Source organism: Chrysochloris asiatica, unplaced genomic scaffold, assembly GCF_000296735.1.
Source record: "Chrysochloris asiatica unplaced genomic scaffold, ChrAsi1.0 scaffold00152, whole genome shotgun sequence".
Taxonomy (NCBI): Eukaryota; Metazoa; Chordata; class Mammalia; order Afrosoricida; family Chrysochloridae; genus Chrysochloris; species Chrysochloris asiatica.
The window spans coordinates 1,747,727-1,764,462 of record NW_006408670.1 but is presented as its reverse complement, the minus strand read 5'-3'; the positions used below and the strand labels follow the sequence as shown (position 1 = coordinate 1,764,462).

The 16,736-nt window shown below is 37.7% G+C and overlaps 1 protein-coding gene across 1 annotated transcript in view; it reads right to left on the bottom strand.

Annotated features, from left to right (window-relative positions):
- The window catches only part of LOC102815014 (hephaestin-like), a 138,114-nt gene that overhangs the window by 89,653 nt on the left and 31,725 nt on the right, over positions 1–16,736 (bottom strand). The window contains exons 7-8 of the mRNA XM_006870803.1: positions 9,815–9,951; positions 7,131–7,262 (exon numbers count right to left, since the gene is read on the bottom strand). Of these exons, the coding sequence (XP_006870865.1) occupies positions 7,131–7,262; positions 9,815–9,951 (269 nt within the window). The remainder of the gene's footprint in view (positions 1–7,130; positions 7,263–9,814; positions 9,952–16,736) is intronic.

Genomic DNA, 16,736 nt, shown 5'->3' with positions numbered 1-16,736 from the left:
AAAACAATATATTTATTATTTACAAAGTCTAGAGTGAAAAAATCAGCTCCAAACAGTGAAGTAAAGGTCAGAAACTACAAAGTCATTCTAGATTGGTAGTAGATGGAATATTGACAAGGACCCTGGGATAGAAGTCAAGAGACCAGTGTTAGGGTTTTAGTTCAGCCACTACTTGTTATATAAACTAAAACAATGTAAACTGTCCTATATTTCAGCTTTCCAAAATCATTGAACCTCAGAAATAGAAGAGACTTTAAAAAAACTAATTTGAACTAACCATCATTTAAAATGATGCATTCATCTATACTTACATTCTTAACACTTTTTAAAAAATCTCTAGTGATTGGCGATTCACTACTTGTCATTTTAGCTGGTGTCAACATTGAGAAACTTTGATGATCAGTTTTTCCTTTTTGTATGTATGTGTGTATATGCATGAAAGTAGAAATGTAAAATGGACAGAGGGCATGGTCAAACAACACACAATATTTATGTATTACCATTTTACAACCTCACTTGAACTCAAAGAAGTACAAAATGAAAGTAGAAAACTAACTTTTCCCCTAACAATTAGCAAATATTTTAACGGTGTGGCACTGTGGGTTAATATGCTGGACTTCAAAGTTGGCTTGAACTGCAAGGTTGGTGGTTCAAGCTTACTAGCTGCTCCTCGGAAACCCTATATAAGGTCTCTATGGGTCAGAACTGACTCAACGGCACATAATAACAACAACAATAATCAATGCTGGTGAGAAGTAGTTCAGATAACACCTATCCCTCTCAATCAATTATAACAAGTTAGTTTAAATGTAATAATCTTTTTGATAAAACTACTGAATATTGTCTGGAGGAAACAATCGTTGGAGAAGGATGTCATGCTGGGTAGGGTGGAGGGTCAGAGAAAAAGAGGAAGACCTCTAACGAGATGGATTGTCCAGGTGGCATTGTTGATGGACTCAAGTGTGGCAGCGGTAGTGAGGTTGGCCCAGGATCAGACATTGTTTCGTTCTCTATGAGTTGGTTCCGACTCAATGGCACCTGACAACAACACCAACTGAATACAACATATACAATATGTTGTTGTTAAGTGCTGTTGAGTTGGTTCCAATTCACAGTGACCTTGTATAGAGTTTCTGAGGCTATAAATTTTTATAGGAGCAGAAAGTTTCCACAGATACATATACACAGATATACACATATAAACACACACACACATATACACATGTGACGCAGTGGGTTAATGTGCTGGACTGCAATGTTAGCTTGAACTGCAATAAATATGGTGCTGTAGATCTCAGCACTGGACTGTGAATAACAAGGTTCACTGTTCAAACCCATCAGCTGCTCTTTGAAAATCCTATATAAGGTCTATAAGAGTTGGAACTGACTCAACAGCACTTAACAACAACAAATACATAAAAAGGTTCATATGCAGTCAAGATATATTGATAATTATTGGTTATTGGGATGTGAAGGTTGGTAACAAAAAGTAAGGATCACTAGTTGAAGGTATCACCTTTGTGATAGAAATGATGCTACAGATAACATGATAGAATTTTGCAGGGCCAATGACTTATTCATTGCAAATAACTTTTTAAAACAATATACACATGACCCTCACCAGATGGAAAATAGAAATCAAATTGACTACATCTGTGAGAAGAGATGGTGGAAAAGCCCAGCAAAGCCAGGTGCCAACTGTAGTATAGACTAAACTTCATACACAAGTTTAGACAGAAGCTAAAGAAAATTAAAACAAGCTCTGAAGCCAAAGTATGACCTTGAACATTTTCCACCTGAATTTAAAGACCACCTCAAGAACAGATTTGATATATTAGACACTAATGACTGATCACCAGAAAACCTGTGGGATAAGAATCAGAACATCATACAAGAAGAAAGCAAAACTATCATTAAAACGTCAGGAAAGAAGGAAAATATCAAAGTGGATGTCAGAAGAGATTTTAAAACATGCTCTCCAAGAAAGGAATAGCCAGAAACATCACCATAGAAAGCTTGTAAGTCCATCTTCTGCCTATAATTGATTAGAATACCTAAAATGGGGCTACAACGTGCCCAGTGAAGGAGGCTTCCTGTGGAGCCTCTGCATTACATAAGACTATAGGTGGAAGACTGAACCACAGCCAGATCTTCAGAGATGGGCAATTTCCACTTGAAAGGACAAGCCGACCAGCCTGGAGTGGCTAGAAGAACAGAAGATATTTCTGGAAAGAAAGACCTACAGGAAAAATACAAAACAATAGAGGCAGACCGACTGTTACTACAAGAACAAGCAAGTTGCTTGCCCAGGAGACATCAAGGCAAGTGGTCAGGTCCCCTCAGTGCAAACCCTCTTCCAAGACTAAGACTCAATGGGAATACATGCTCTGATTGGTGACCACGCTCGTCACCCATAAGGGGAAGTGAGGGAAAAACAGCAATGAAGCAGCAAGCTAAGCCCTACAATGTTCAATAGACTCCTGTGAACCTGGGTAGAGACCTGGTCAGCCATCAGTGTGGTCAGACCTGGGGACTCTTGGGCTCAGAGTCAGTGGCACAGCCACAGAGGACTAGAGTGGAGAGTGAAGCGTCCAGCTGATAAGAAGAGAGGGGATATGCTCAAGAACACCCACACTTGCAGATAATACCCACTTGACCTGGCTTCAATGACAGGATGATCAGAACTCAACCAGAAGAAGAAAGAAGAGGAAAAAAAGAGTAATCTGGTACAATTTGATGAACTTGACCTACATAGAAGCAGTAGCTCAAAAGAGGAAAAAAATCCCACCCCCTCCACATACACAGAGTAGACAGAGATGGGCAACTTGGACATTGACTACCCAACATGGGTGGGGGGGACTACAAAGGCAAGAAGTGACTGGCTTACAAGCTTTCAAGAGGGAACCTAGATCCATAGGGCGTGGAGGAATGTAGACTCTCCAGTGAGTAGTGTCCAATCTGTCTAAGCAGGGCTGATGAAATGAAATGCAGATATGTCTCTTGTGATACAATAGAGAATAATTGTTATCAGGACTGATTGTGAGGGTTGGAAATGTAAAGGTAGACATTTTATAGCCAGGAGGGGAGTGATTAACTTTTCAGTCTAGGAGCGGAGGTCCCTAGGACCATCAAGGGAAAAGAGCAGAGAGTGGGACCATACCCAGAGAAGCAGTGATGCCTGAGATGGAGGCAGAGACGATGACATGGAGAGATGGAGCAGCTGCGGACTTGAGATCCAGAGAGGGAGAGGGGCTGTGTGTTGATGACCTGGTGGAGGGGTGTAGGCTTGCAGGGTATACCCTTTGGTTGGTTGATGATGCATGGAGGGGATTGTAACCGTGGCAATGAAATGATATACGATAGAGTGAATGTAAAACTAATGTTCTTCCATGTAAACTATCACATAATTCACGATAAAACATTTATAAAAAAACAAAAACAACATACTTTCCAGTGCAGAGATGCTAAAGCAAATCAAAAACATGAGGAAGTCAAAGAACTGAACAGAAAATTTCAAAGGGCAGCTCCAGAGGGCAAAGTAAAATATTATAATCAAATGTACCAAGACCTTGAGATAGAAAACAAAAACGGAAGAACACCCTCAGCATTTTTCAAGCTGAATGAAATAAAGAAAAAATTCAAGCCTCGACTTGTCATATTGAAGGATTCCATGGGCAAAATATTAAATGATGCAGAAAGGAAGGGATACACAGAGTCACTGTACCAAAAAGAAATGGTTGATGTTCAGCCATTTCTAGAGATACTGTATGATCAAGAACCAATGGTACTGAAGGAAGAAGTTAATGTTGCACTGAAGACATTGGTGAAAAACTCTCCAAGAACTGATGGAATACAATTTGAAATCTTTCAACAAAATGATACAACACTGGAGGCACTCACCCAGGTATGCTAAGAAATTTGGAAGACAGCTACATGGCCAACTAATTGGAAGTGATCCATATTTGTGACTCTTCCAAAGAGAAGAGATACAACAGAATGCAGAATTCATTGAACAATATCATGAATATCACATACAAGGAAATTTTTGCTGAAGAAAATTAAAAAATGGCTGCAACAATACATCAACATAGAACTGCCAGAAATGTTAAGTTGGATTCAGAAGAGGATGTGGAACAAGGGCAATCATTGCTGCTTTCAGATGGATCTTGGTTGAAATCCTTTAGACTTCAGTATAGATTATATCTTAACATAAAGAAAACAAAAATTCTCACAATTGAACCAATAAGCAACAGCATCATTATAAATGGAAAAAAAAGTTGAAAGTTATCTATGACTTCATTTTAGTTGCATCTGCAACCAATGGTCATGGAAGCAGCAGTCACAAAATCAAAAGACATTGCATTGGGCAAATATGCTGCAAAAAAAACCCCTCTTCTTTAAAGTGAAAGGTGTTACTTTCAAGACTAAGGTGGACCTGACTGAAGCCATAATACTTTCAATCATTTCATATGGATATGGGAGCTATTATAATAAGGAAGACAGAAGAAGAATTGATGTAGAGACATGTTTAAACATGTTTTATTTAGAATAAACTCAAGCATGTTTGAATTGCAACTCTAGTAGTGATACTTTTTTACTTACTCTCATATAATTTTTCAAAACAGAACTAAATTTTAAAAGATGGCAACAGTGCTAGTGAAAGTGTGAGAAAAGGGCTTTCTCATATCCTTGCTTATGAAATTGAAAATTATTGGGACTGGAAAATATCTCCAGTGAGCACTCGGATATAACCCTCTTTAAGCATTCAACTGCTAACATAAAAATGGTTTGAACCCACCAGGCATTTCATAGGAGAGAAGAGCTGGCAATCCACTCTCTTACAGATTGTTGTTATGTGTGCTGTGGAGTCAGTTGTGACTCATATTGACTTGAGTGCCTGGTGGATTTGAAACAATGACCTTGTGGTTAGCAATCCAATGCTTATCCTACAGCTCCACAACAGGGTTCAAAGATTAAAGCCTAGGAAACCACATGGGACAATTCTTCTCCTCTTTCATATTTGTTGTTGTTGTTAAGTGCTGTCAAGTTGATTCTGACCCATAACGACACTGTATAGGGTTTCTCAGGAGCAACTGGTGAGCTTGAACCGCTGACCTTGCAGTTCATATGGCTTTGCAGTGTGGCACATTAATCCACAGTGCCACACCAGGACTCTTTCATCTAGGATCACTACAAATCAGAATAGACTTGATGGACAACATTAAAATATTACCTTCTGACACAGGTATTCCCATATCTTAGAAATGTATTTTAAAAATAATTACAAAAGTGCAATGATGCATTATACAGGGATATTTATAGTTTATAGAAGAGTAGTATAATTTGAGAAGGTTTTTTTCTTATTCATTCTTTGTTTCTTACTCAGTCAATCTTAAAACATACAGAAAATTTTAAAGAATAGTGTAATTATCACTCTATCATCTACCACTTTGGGTTTTGTTGTTGTTGTTTTTTGCTTACAGTTTGCCATGTTTATGTTATTTACATTTAGGTATGTATTTATCAAAGGAGCTATGGTAACATAATGGTTATGAGTCTTATTACTAACCTCAAGGCCAGCAGTTCAAAACTAACAGCCCTTCCATTGGAGAAAGACGAGGCTTTCTGCATCCGTAAAAATGTACAGCCTTGGAAACCCTATGCAGGTTTGCTATGATTCAGAACTGACTTGATGACACACCAACACTAACACCATATATTTATCTATACAAAAACACACAGTTTTTGTTTGTGCTTGCTGAACCATTTGGGGAAAATGCAGATATCATGAAATTTTACCCCTAAATACACCAGCAAACATCTGCAATATTACCACAATATCATTAGCACATCTAAGAAAATTCCCTAATGTTATCTAATATCCAGTCTATACCAAGGATTTTCAAATCATCTTCAAACTTTTTTCTTAAAACTCTATTCTATAGCAAGTGTTCAACCAAGGTTTACATTTTGCATTTGATTGTTGTTTCTTTAGCATATTTTCCTCCATGACATTGACTTCTTGAATAGGTCAGATGAGTGGGCTTGTCGAATTTTTTTTTTTTAATTCTAGATTTGTCTGTAACTTTACCTTTTATACTTTCAGTATTGTTTCGTATTTTTCTGTCTAGAATCAGCACGTGTTAACATTATCCTCAAAGAAAACAAAGAATTAATAATTCCACTTCTAGATTTCTTTCCTAATACAATAATCTAAACTGCAAACCAAGATGTATACATGCAATTGCAACATAGCTTATGATATTCAAAAATATTGGGAAAAAAAAAAACCCCTACATGTCTAAACAATAGAAGATAAGGTAAATAAATTATGGGAAATCCATGTGACAGAGTATTACATATTTTTTTAAATGTTTATAACATAATAATGACATGAGCATGTGGCCATGGAAAATGTTGCTGCCCTCAAGTCAGCTTCTGACTCATGGTGACCCCACATACAATAGGATTAGTCTGTTAAGATCTATACAATTTTAATTGTTTGATTTTCAGATTCAGATCACCAGGCCTTTCTTCTTTGTCTGTCTTAGTCTGGAATCTCCATTGAGACTTGTTCAGCGACTTAGCAACATGCAAGCTTCCACTGACAGATGAGTGATATTTGCTATAAATGCTTATGGGAGCAGAAAGTTTCTTCTTTCTCCCACAGAGTGCCTGGTAGATTTGAACTGCTGACCACCTTATGGCTAGCACCCCAACTTGTAACTCACTATGCCTCCAGAATTTTACCACTTAACCAACAATAATACCAAAGTGAGAATAGACCTCAAATTTATAAATATATGTATTTTTATAAGCACAGAAAAATGTTATATTAAAATGTACATGGAGATTTATCTATGAATCATGTTTATTTCCTTTATAATTCATGATTTTCCAAAATTCTATAATACACATCATTTTAAAAAATCAAATACACTTAAAGATAAAAGATTATTATATTGGTTCTAACTCTCCCTCAATATATTACTTTTCATTTGTTCAACAATATCCACCCAATGCAACTTATTCTGCTTCCATTTCTAACCCTCCTTTCTCCCCTTTATTTGCCTTCTAGAGCTACCTACTACCACCTGCAGCCCACATGTGTTAGAATTCTTCCTGCTTACCATCATTGTACACAGTGCCCTCGTAGTCTTTCTTATAAAAGACCCCATGGGGTTGAATGCTGAATGACTGAGAGGCACGATTGTAGAAGACTACCTGGATGATGTCACCCACCTCAGCCCGTATCACTGGCCCTGAAAAATGAGAAGGAAAGACAATTAGAATGAAAATAGTGATGAACACAAAACAAAAATTAGGATAGTAAGGAAAAGCAAAATGGAACAAAATTGAAAAAGATTAAGCACTCATCTTTTCACAAAAATAAGAATAATCTCTTCTAATGATATTGCTATTTGCAGTATGAGAAATTCTACATATGCTATATAAAAAGCACTTTCAGATACAACATCTTATTTTTGGAGTCCTGGTGTAGTGATGTAGAACACTGGACTGCTAACTGCAAGGTCTATGGTTCTAACCCATCAGTCACTCCTGGGAAACCCTATATATGGCCGCTGTGAGTCAGAATTGACTCATCAGCATTCGACAACAACAACATGTCTTATTTTCATAATCAAACATCATTCTAAGGTATACAGGATAGGAGCTATTATCTCTATCTTGTTGTTGTTAAGTGCTGTCAAGTTGGTTCCGACCCATAGCAACTCTATATAGGGTTTCTGGAGAACAACTGGTAAGTTTGAACCACCAATTATGTGGTTCAAACTGATCTTGTGGTTCAATGCACTATCCTACAGTGCCACACCAGGATTCTATTTCATAGATGAGGTAAATACAGCTCAGAGAGATGGAAATGACCTGCCCAAGTTCACATGGCTGATTAGAAGAGGCAGGATGTAAAGTCAAAGCTTGTCCCTACCTTGCTGTCAGATCCAATCCTATATACCCTAACTTTATCATACTAGTTCTTTTTAATCATACTAGTTCTTTTGTACAATAACAGCATCTTTTAATGCTATTATTGTTAGATGTCATTGAGTTAATTCTGACTCATAGTTTGCCCATGTGACAGAGAAAACTGCTTCATGAGATTTTCTGTGCTGCAATCTTAACATCTCTTTCAGAAGTGTATCGAAAATGCTTCTTAGAAGTGAGGATGGTGAGACATTGTCTCACATACTTTGGACATATTATCAGGAGAGATAAGTCTCTGGAAAAAGATATCATCTATTGGAAAGTAGAGGGTCAGGGAAAAAAGAGGAAGACCTCTAACAAAATAAGAAGAGGCCACTTAACATGGTAGCTGCAACAATATTCTCAGACATAGCAACAATTATGAGGATAGTGCAGGACTGGACAGTGTTTTCTTCTGTGGTGCATAGGGTTGTTTGAGCCAGAGCCAACACAAGGGCACCTAATAACAATAACAGCAATATATACAGAGGTGGTTTTGCCAGGTCTTTTACCCAGGGAACAACTAGGTGGACTTGAACTACCGGCCTTTGGTTTGATAGCCAAGAGTTTAACCATTGTGTCACCAGGGCTGCTTCTGATAGAACACATTTAAGTGTATAATGTTCCCGCAAACCTAAAACCAATTATGACCAAAGAAAATTATTATACCTTTTATCCATACTCTGTACTAGCCATGTCCCATGGGCTTCTGTGTATTCCACTACCCACTGCCTTTTACCTAGATTTGGTCTACTTTGAGATCAACTGGAAGTTCCCTGAACTCTTATGCTAGCTCTAAGCCTAAATAGTGGTGTCTACTAAATTTCCATATCTAATGCTCCACCTTTGATTAAAGACTGGGTATTCATACTGAACCCAAGGCAAAGATAATTGCTTGATACTTATTGCCAGCCCTTTTCCTAGGGTGAGTTTCTGCTCTTTTTATTTCTCTTCCCTGCTGATATACAACCTGTTGTCCATATTCAGATTTCTTAGATAACACTTGCAAATACCTATCTCCAGAGCTGTTGTTGTTGTTGTTGTTAAGTGCCCTTGAGTCAGTTCCGACCCATAGCAACCCTATATAGGGTTTTCTAGAGCTACTGGTGAGCTTGAACCACTGACCTTGTGGTTTAAACTGACTTTGCAGTCCAGCATGTTAACGCATAGTGTCACACCAGGGCTCCAGAGTAGGGTTCATTATATCACATATTTCTAAAGTTTTACCTTATTCAATCTATTTTTTTTTTCAAGTAACCAACCATACCTAATCTTGTCATACTATCTCAATACTTTTATTTACACGTCTTAGATATCTTTTCCAGGCTCAATCTATAAGTATGATTCTGCACCCTCATCTTAGCAAGCATGTCTGCATCTCATGCCAACATGCTCCTGGCCCCATATTGCTACACACCTGGAGAGTATTATTGCTTTATCTAGCAATGCCCCCAGTAATAACCCCAGAAAAACAATTTTTAAAAGTGTGGTCTGTACAGTAGTGGTAATGGTAAATGTTCATTGACAAAAGATTAAATTGCAAAGTAAGGATGAGAAATACTACACACTATTCTCATCTTGAAATCTATGATGAACAAGAATATACAAAAAGCTCTGAGAAGTTCTGAAGCAAAACAAAACAAAAAACAGTTTAACTATGCTTAATCTAGTGTTTTGCAAAGTCTTCATGTAACACTCATATTTTGGGACTCACTTTGGAAAATGCTGGCCTAGAATGTGCATGTGAAAGATCACAGAAAAGTCAGTTTCCAAGCCTTCCCCACTTCTGTGGCTCTAATCAATCAATTTTTTAAATTAGGAATTGTTTTACCCAAGATTCCCAGATGCTTTTCTTCCTCCAGCTTCATCCTCTCCTGGAATGTCTCATCTTGGAAAGCTTCATAACGGACTTTCCAGTAAGTGCCCCCAATTCGTCTGGCGTTCTTTTGGAAGAACTTATTTGATATACTAGAACATAAATAGGCAAATGTCACATAATATAATTGGGTCTCAAATCTACTTCCATTGGTCCCATCGAAATATAGATTTTCATGGTTATGGAGGACCTCAGTGGTCATTCAGATTAACTTTCACCCAGTGAAAATATTTCCTCTAGAAACATCCCTAACAAATGATATGCTGCTTCTACATGAGCCTTTTTAAGGGCACTAATTTTCAGAGGTGGCGATCTCTCTTAATGTTGAATAGTTTTAATTATTGGGATTATTCTTAATAAGTTTTCAAGTTCCAGTCCCTGGGACCAGTTCTGTATTGTGGAGTTACATAGTCTACATGTGTCTTTAATCCACCTCAGGTATTCATGAGTCTCTCCTCTTAACCAAGATTAACTTTCACTCCAAAATGAAAGACCATTAAGTAAATAAGATTGAGACTCTAGAAACCACACTGGTATTCAGACACTTTCTTTCCTAAGTTTCCTGCAGATTCACTCCATTCTTTCTTTTTTGTTTTTAAAGTATTTATTGTGAATTATATGGGTTTACATGGGAGAACATCAATTTTACATTCATCTTATTGTATTTTGTTTCATTGCAATGATTACAATCCCCTCAATGCATCATCAAACAACCAAAGGGTACACCCCACACGTCTGCCCCCCGGCTTTCAGCACACAGCCCCTCTCCCTTCCTGAGTCCTGTGTCCCCAGCTGCTCCATCTGTCCATGCCATCATCGCTGCATCCATTTCTGATGTCACAACTTCTCTGGGTAGGGTCCTGCACTCCGATCTTCTCATTTGATAATCCCAGGGGCATCCACTCCTGGACTGCAAAATCAATCACTCCCCTCCTTTTGTTACAAAACATCTACCTTTACATTTCCAACCTTCATAGTCGGTCCTGATAGCAATTATTTACTATTGTACCACAAGAGTCTTATTCCTATCTCCTTTCATTAGCATGGGTCCCAACAGATTGGAAACCATTCAGTGGAGATGCTACCTTCCCCCACCCCATCTGGAACTAGGTTCCCTCTTGAAAGCTTGTAAGCCAGCTTTTGTAGCCCCTCCATTTTGTGTAGCCAATGTCTAAGTTGTCCATGCCTGTCAACCCTGTGTACTGAGGGGGTGGGAGTCATCCTCCTTGTAAAGATTTGGTCCCTTTTTTGAGCCACTACATCCATTGTTGTTGTTGTTGTTGTTAAGTGCCGTCAAGTCGTTTCCGACCCATAGCGACCCTGTACAGGGTTTCCGAGGCTGTAAATCTTTACGGGAGGAGAACACCTCATCTTTCTCCTGCGGAACAGCTGGCAGTTTCGAACTGCTGGCCTTAAGGTTCGCAGCCCGATTCGTAACCACTACGCTACCAGAGCTCCTTATAAGCATAGTTAAATTAATCAAATTGTAGTGGCTTACTCTTTTTTTTTTTTTTTTCCACTACTTTCTTTTTCCTAGTCGAGTTCTGATCATGCAACCATTGAAGCCAAGTCAAGTAGGTACTATCTGCAAGTATGGGTGTTCTTGTGCATCTCCACTCACTTCATATCAGCTGGACACTTTGCTCACCACTCTAATCCTCTGTGGCCACATCACTGTCTCTGGGGCCAGGAGTCTCTGGGTCTTGCTATACTGCTGGCCAACCCGGGTTCACAGGAGTCTGTTGAATGTGGTCAGATTTAGCTCCCAACTTCATTGCTGTTTTTCCCCCTCTTTCCATTATTGGTGACCAATTTGGCAACCAGCGACACCACATGCCTGCTCGTTTATTCCCCTTGAGTCTTAGTCTTGGAAGGGGGTTTGCTCTGAGGGGCCCCAACCACTTGCTTGATGGTTCCCAGGTGAACAGCTTTCTTGTTTTTGTAGTAATAAACCGGACTGCCAATATTGTTTTTTATTTTTCCTGCCAGTCCTTCTTTCACAACATATCTTCTGTTCTTCTAGCTGCTCCAGGCTGGTTTACTTGTCCTTTCAATTGGAAATTTCCCACCTCTGACGATTCTGGATGGGGTTCAGGATTCCACCTATGCATGGTCTTATGCAATGCAATGGATCCACAAGAAGCCTCTTTCACTGGGCAACTTCTAGCCTCCTTTAAGGTATTCCAAACAGTTATAGGCTGAAGACAGACTTACAAGCTTCCTATTGTGATGTTTCTGGCTATTCCATTCTCTCCCCCACAAGTGTCTATTTTACAATTGTACACAAGGGAAACCAAGATTCAAAAGACAGCCAATCATCTTAACAGTATTCCCCTCTTTCACACATTAAAACTATGCCTCAATCACTGTATCCTGGAGCCCTGTTGTTCCAAGGTTATGCATACATCATCATTTAACTCTGACCCACTTAGCCCATGCAAACCTGCCTAACTGTTCTCCCATCCACCTTGTTCTTCCATTCTCCTCCCCCTTCTTGTGTATTGCCCAAGCCCCACTCCCTCAGCACTCAAGCTATCCTGTTCCTATTCCCTACCCTGTGCTCTATCTTCTTCTCCCTCCCTCCCATCACCATCCCATACATCCCATACATCCTGATGATCAGCAAATATATATTCAATTTTATTTTTTCCTCTTTAGGATGGGTTCTTTTACTTAATCTTTTAAAATAATGGTCCTATGCAGTATTTCTCCATTTGTGACTAATTTCACTCAGCATAATGTCCTCAAGGTTCATCCAAGTTATGTGGTGGCTTGCAGCTTCCTTGTTATTCTTCGAGGTAGCATAGTATGTACCATGAGTGTATGTACCATGGTTTGTTTATCCATTCTCCAATTGATGGGCAGGTAGACTGTCTCCATCTTTTGGCTATTGTAAATAGTGCTGCTATGAACATTGGTGTGCATATATGTACTTGTGTTATAGCTCATATTTCTTGTGATAAATATCAAGTAGTGGAATTGCTGGATCATAAGGTATTTCTATTTCCAACCTTCTGAGGAAGTGCCATATTGCTTTCCAGAGTGGTTGGATCATTTTGCAATCCCACCAACAATGTAGAAGGGTCCCAGTCTCTCAGCATTCTTGATAGCATTTATTGTCCTCTACTTTTTTGATCTTTGCTGTTATTGCTGGTGTGACATGATATCTCATTGTTGTTTTGATTTGCATCTCTCTAATTTCTTCATATGTTTGTTGGATTCCCAGATCTCTTGTTTGGTGAAGTGTCTGTTCATGTCCTGTGCCCATTTTTAAGTTGGGTTATTTGTCTTTTTCTTGTCGAGGTGTTGTAGTTTCCTATATATTTTAGAAATGAATCTCTTGTCTGATTTGTCGTTGCAAAATATTTTTTTCCCATTCTGTGGATTCCCTTTTTACTTTTTTGGTGTAATCTTTTGATGCACATAAGTTTTTAATTTTCAGTATGTCACAATCATCTATTTTGTCTATTTTTGTTTGTATAGTTTTCAAAATGTTTGGTAGTCTGTGTATGCCCTGAATTAGAGCCCTCACATTTGTCCCTATTGTTTTCATTGATAACCTTCATAATTTTGGGATTCACATCTAAGTTTTTAATCCATGATGAGTTGGTTTTTTAATAGGGTGTGAGGTAAAGGTCTTCTTTCAATCTTTTTCATATCACTTCCCAGTTCTGCCAGCACCATATGTTAAAGAAAGTATCTCCTTCCTCATGCAATATAGCTAGGCACTTTGTCAAAAATCAGTTGGCTGTATGTGGATGAGTTAATTTCTGGATTCTCGATTCTGTTCCATTGATCAATGTGTCTTTCATTGTACCAGTACCAGGCTGTATTGACAACTGTAACCATGTAGTATTTTTGTAACCGGGGAGTGAGAGGCTTCTAACCTTGTTCTTCTTCTTAAGCAGTGCTTTGTTTATCCTGGGACTTTTTCCTTTCCATATAAAGTGTGTAATTTTTTTTTCCATCTCTTTGAAGAATGTCGTTGGAATCTGGATTGGGATTGCATTATATGTGCAAATTGATTTGGGTAGTATTGACATTTTAAAAATGTTGAGTCTTCCTATACAGAAATATGGTACATTCTTCTGCTTTTGTAAGTCTCTTTGGTTTCTTGTAGTAGTGTTCTGTAGTTTTCTTTGTATAGGTCTTTTGTTTTTCTAGCTACATTTATTCCTAGATAGTTCATCCTTTGCGTGGCTATTGTAAATGGTATTGCTTGCCTAATGTCCTTTTCAGCACTGTCATTGCTACTGTAGAGGAATCCAACTGATTTTTATGTGTTGAACTTATACTTTGCCACTTTGTTGAATCTTCCATTGAAGTCTAGTAGCTTTTTTACTGAGTTTTTGGGCTTTCTTTGTATAGGACCATAATGTCTGGAAATAGAGAGAGTTTTACTTTCTCTTTGTCAATTTGGATGCCTTTAATTTCCCTATCTTGCTGTATAGCTCTGGCTAAGATTCCCAAAACAATATTGAATAGGAGTGGTGACAAAGGGCACCCTTGTCTGGTTCTCATTCACAGAAAGAAAACTTTCAGTTTCTCTCCATTGAGAGCAATGTAGGCTGTTGGTTTTGTTTATACGCTCTTGATTATGCTGAGGAATTTCCCTTCAATTCCTACTTTGTTGAGTGTTATCTTCAAGAATGGATGTTGGATTTTGTCAGATGCCTTTTCTGTATCAATTGATATGATCATGTGGTTCTTTTCCTTTTTCTTATTTATATGGTGGATTACACTGATTGTTTTTTCTAACGTTGAACTATCCCTGCATCCATTTTATGAACCATACTTGGTCATGATGGATTAATTTTTTGGAAACTGTTGGCTAGGATTTTGATGAGAATTTTTCTGTCTATGTTCATGAGGGATATTTTTCTGTAACTTTCTTTCTTAGTGATGTCCTTTCCTGGTTTTGTTATGAGGGATATGCTTGCTTCATAAAAAGTATTTGGAAGTTTTCCATCCTCTTCTATATTTTGGAATAATTTGAGTAGAATTGGTGACAACTCTTCCCTGAATTTTTGGTAGAACTCACTATGTGGGCCTGGACTTCTTTCGGTTGGGAGTTTTTTGATGGCCTGTTCAATTTCTTCTTTTGTTATGGGTCTGTTCAAGTTTTCTGCTTCACTCTGTGTATGTTTATGTAGGTCACATTTTTCTAAAAATATATCCATCTCTTCTAAGTTTTTAAGTTTGTTGGAGTACAACTCTTTATAGTATTTTGTTATTATCCTTTTGATTTCATTTGGTTCCCTTTGATATTACCCATGTGTTTTTTAATGTGAGTTATTTGTGTCATCTCCCTCTTTTCTTTGTTAGTTTTGCCAATGGTTAATCAATTTTATTAGTTCTTTTAAAGAACCAACTTCTTGTCCTGTTGATTTTTTTAAATATTTTTTTTCTGTTTTCCATCTCATTTATTTCTGCTCTGATCTTTTTTTTTTCTTTTCTTTTAGTGACTGTACGTTCCCTCTGTTGGTCTGTTTCTAATGTTGTAGAAGCTGTGTTAATGTGTTAATTTGGTTATTTCTTTTTTTTTGGATGTGTGCATTTATCGCAATAAACTATCCTCTCAGCACTGCTTTTTCTGTGTCCCAAAGATTTTGGTATGTTTTGTTTTCATTCTCATTTGTTTCTAGGAATTTGTGAATTCACGTTTAGTTTCTTCTTTTACCCAGTCGCTTTTCAGCAGGGTGTAATTCAGTTTCCATGTATTTGACTTTATTTCCTTGGTCTTCTTATTGTTGATTTCTAGTTTTATAGCATTGTGTCTGAAAAGATGCTTTGTAGTATTTTGATGTTTGTAAATTTATGGAGGATTGCTTTGTGACCTAACACATGGTCAATTCTGGAGAATGTTCCATGTGCACTGGAGAAGAATGTATATTGTGGGCTGAAAAAATGTATATATTGGGTTGAATACTCTGTACACACCTATGAAGTCAAGTTGGTTGATTGTACTGTTTAGTTCCTCTGTAAATTTTTTTAGTTTCTTTCTTGTTGTTCTGTCCCTTATTGAAAGTGGTGTATTACAATCTCACACTATAATTGTAGATTTATCTATTTCTTTCTTCTATTCTAGTAGGGTTTGCTTTATATACCTTGGTGTTTTTTCATTGGAAGGTAGATATGTATGATGGTTATGTCATCTTGCTCAATTGACCCTTTGATAATGAGATATTGTCCTTTATCTCTTATGCTGGTTTTTGTCTTAAGGTTTACTTTATCAGAGATTAGTATTGCCACTCCTGCTTGATTATTATTGCAGTTAGCTTAGTATATTTATTTTCATCCTTTAACTTTTAGTCTGCTTTTGTCTTTGTGTGTAAGGTGTGTCTCTTGCAGGCAGCATATTGAAGGGCCTTGTTTTCTTATCCATTCTGTCACTCTCTGTCTCTTCACAGGTGTATTTAATCCATTGACATTCAGTGTAATTATCGATAGGTATGAATTAATTGCTGCCTTTATGTTAATTTTTGGTAGTGCTGTTCAGTCCTTTGTTCTGTATGCCTTCTTGTACTGAGTTTGTGTTTTTGTGCAATTTCTTGTCGATTTCTTCTTAGTTTTCATGTTTACTTATTCTGCTTGGATGTTCATTTTCATGTTAAGTTGTGAATTATTAACTTTATTTTGGGTTTCACTATAGTCTATTATAGTTGACTATATAGGAAGACAATATAGTAGACTATATAGGAAGCCCAAGGTTCATTGAAGGAATTGGCAAAGAACAAGGCACCAGGAATTGATGGAATAAAAATTGAAATCTTTCAAGAAAGTGAGGTGACACAGGAGGCACTCACTCAACTCTGCCAAGAAATTTGGAAGACAACTATCTGGCTGACTGATTGGAAGAGATCCATATTTGTGCCCA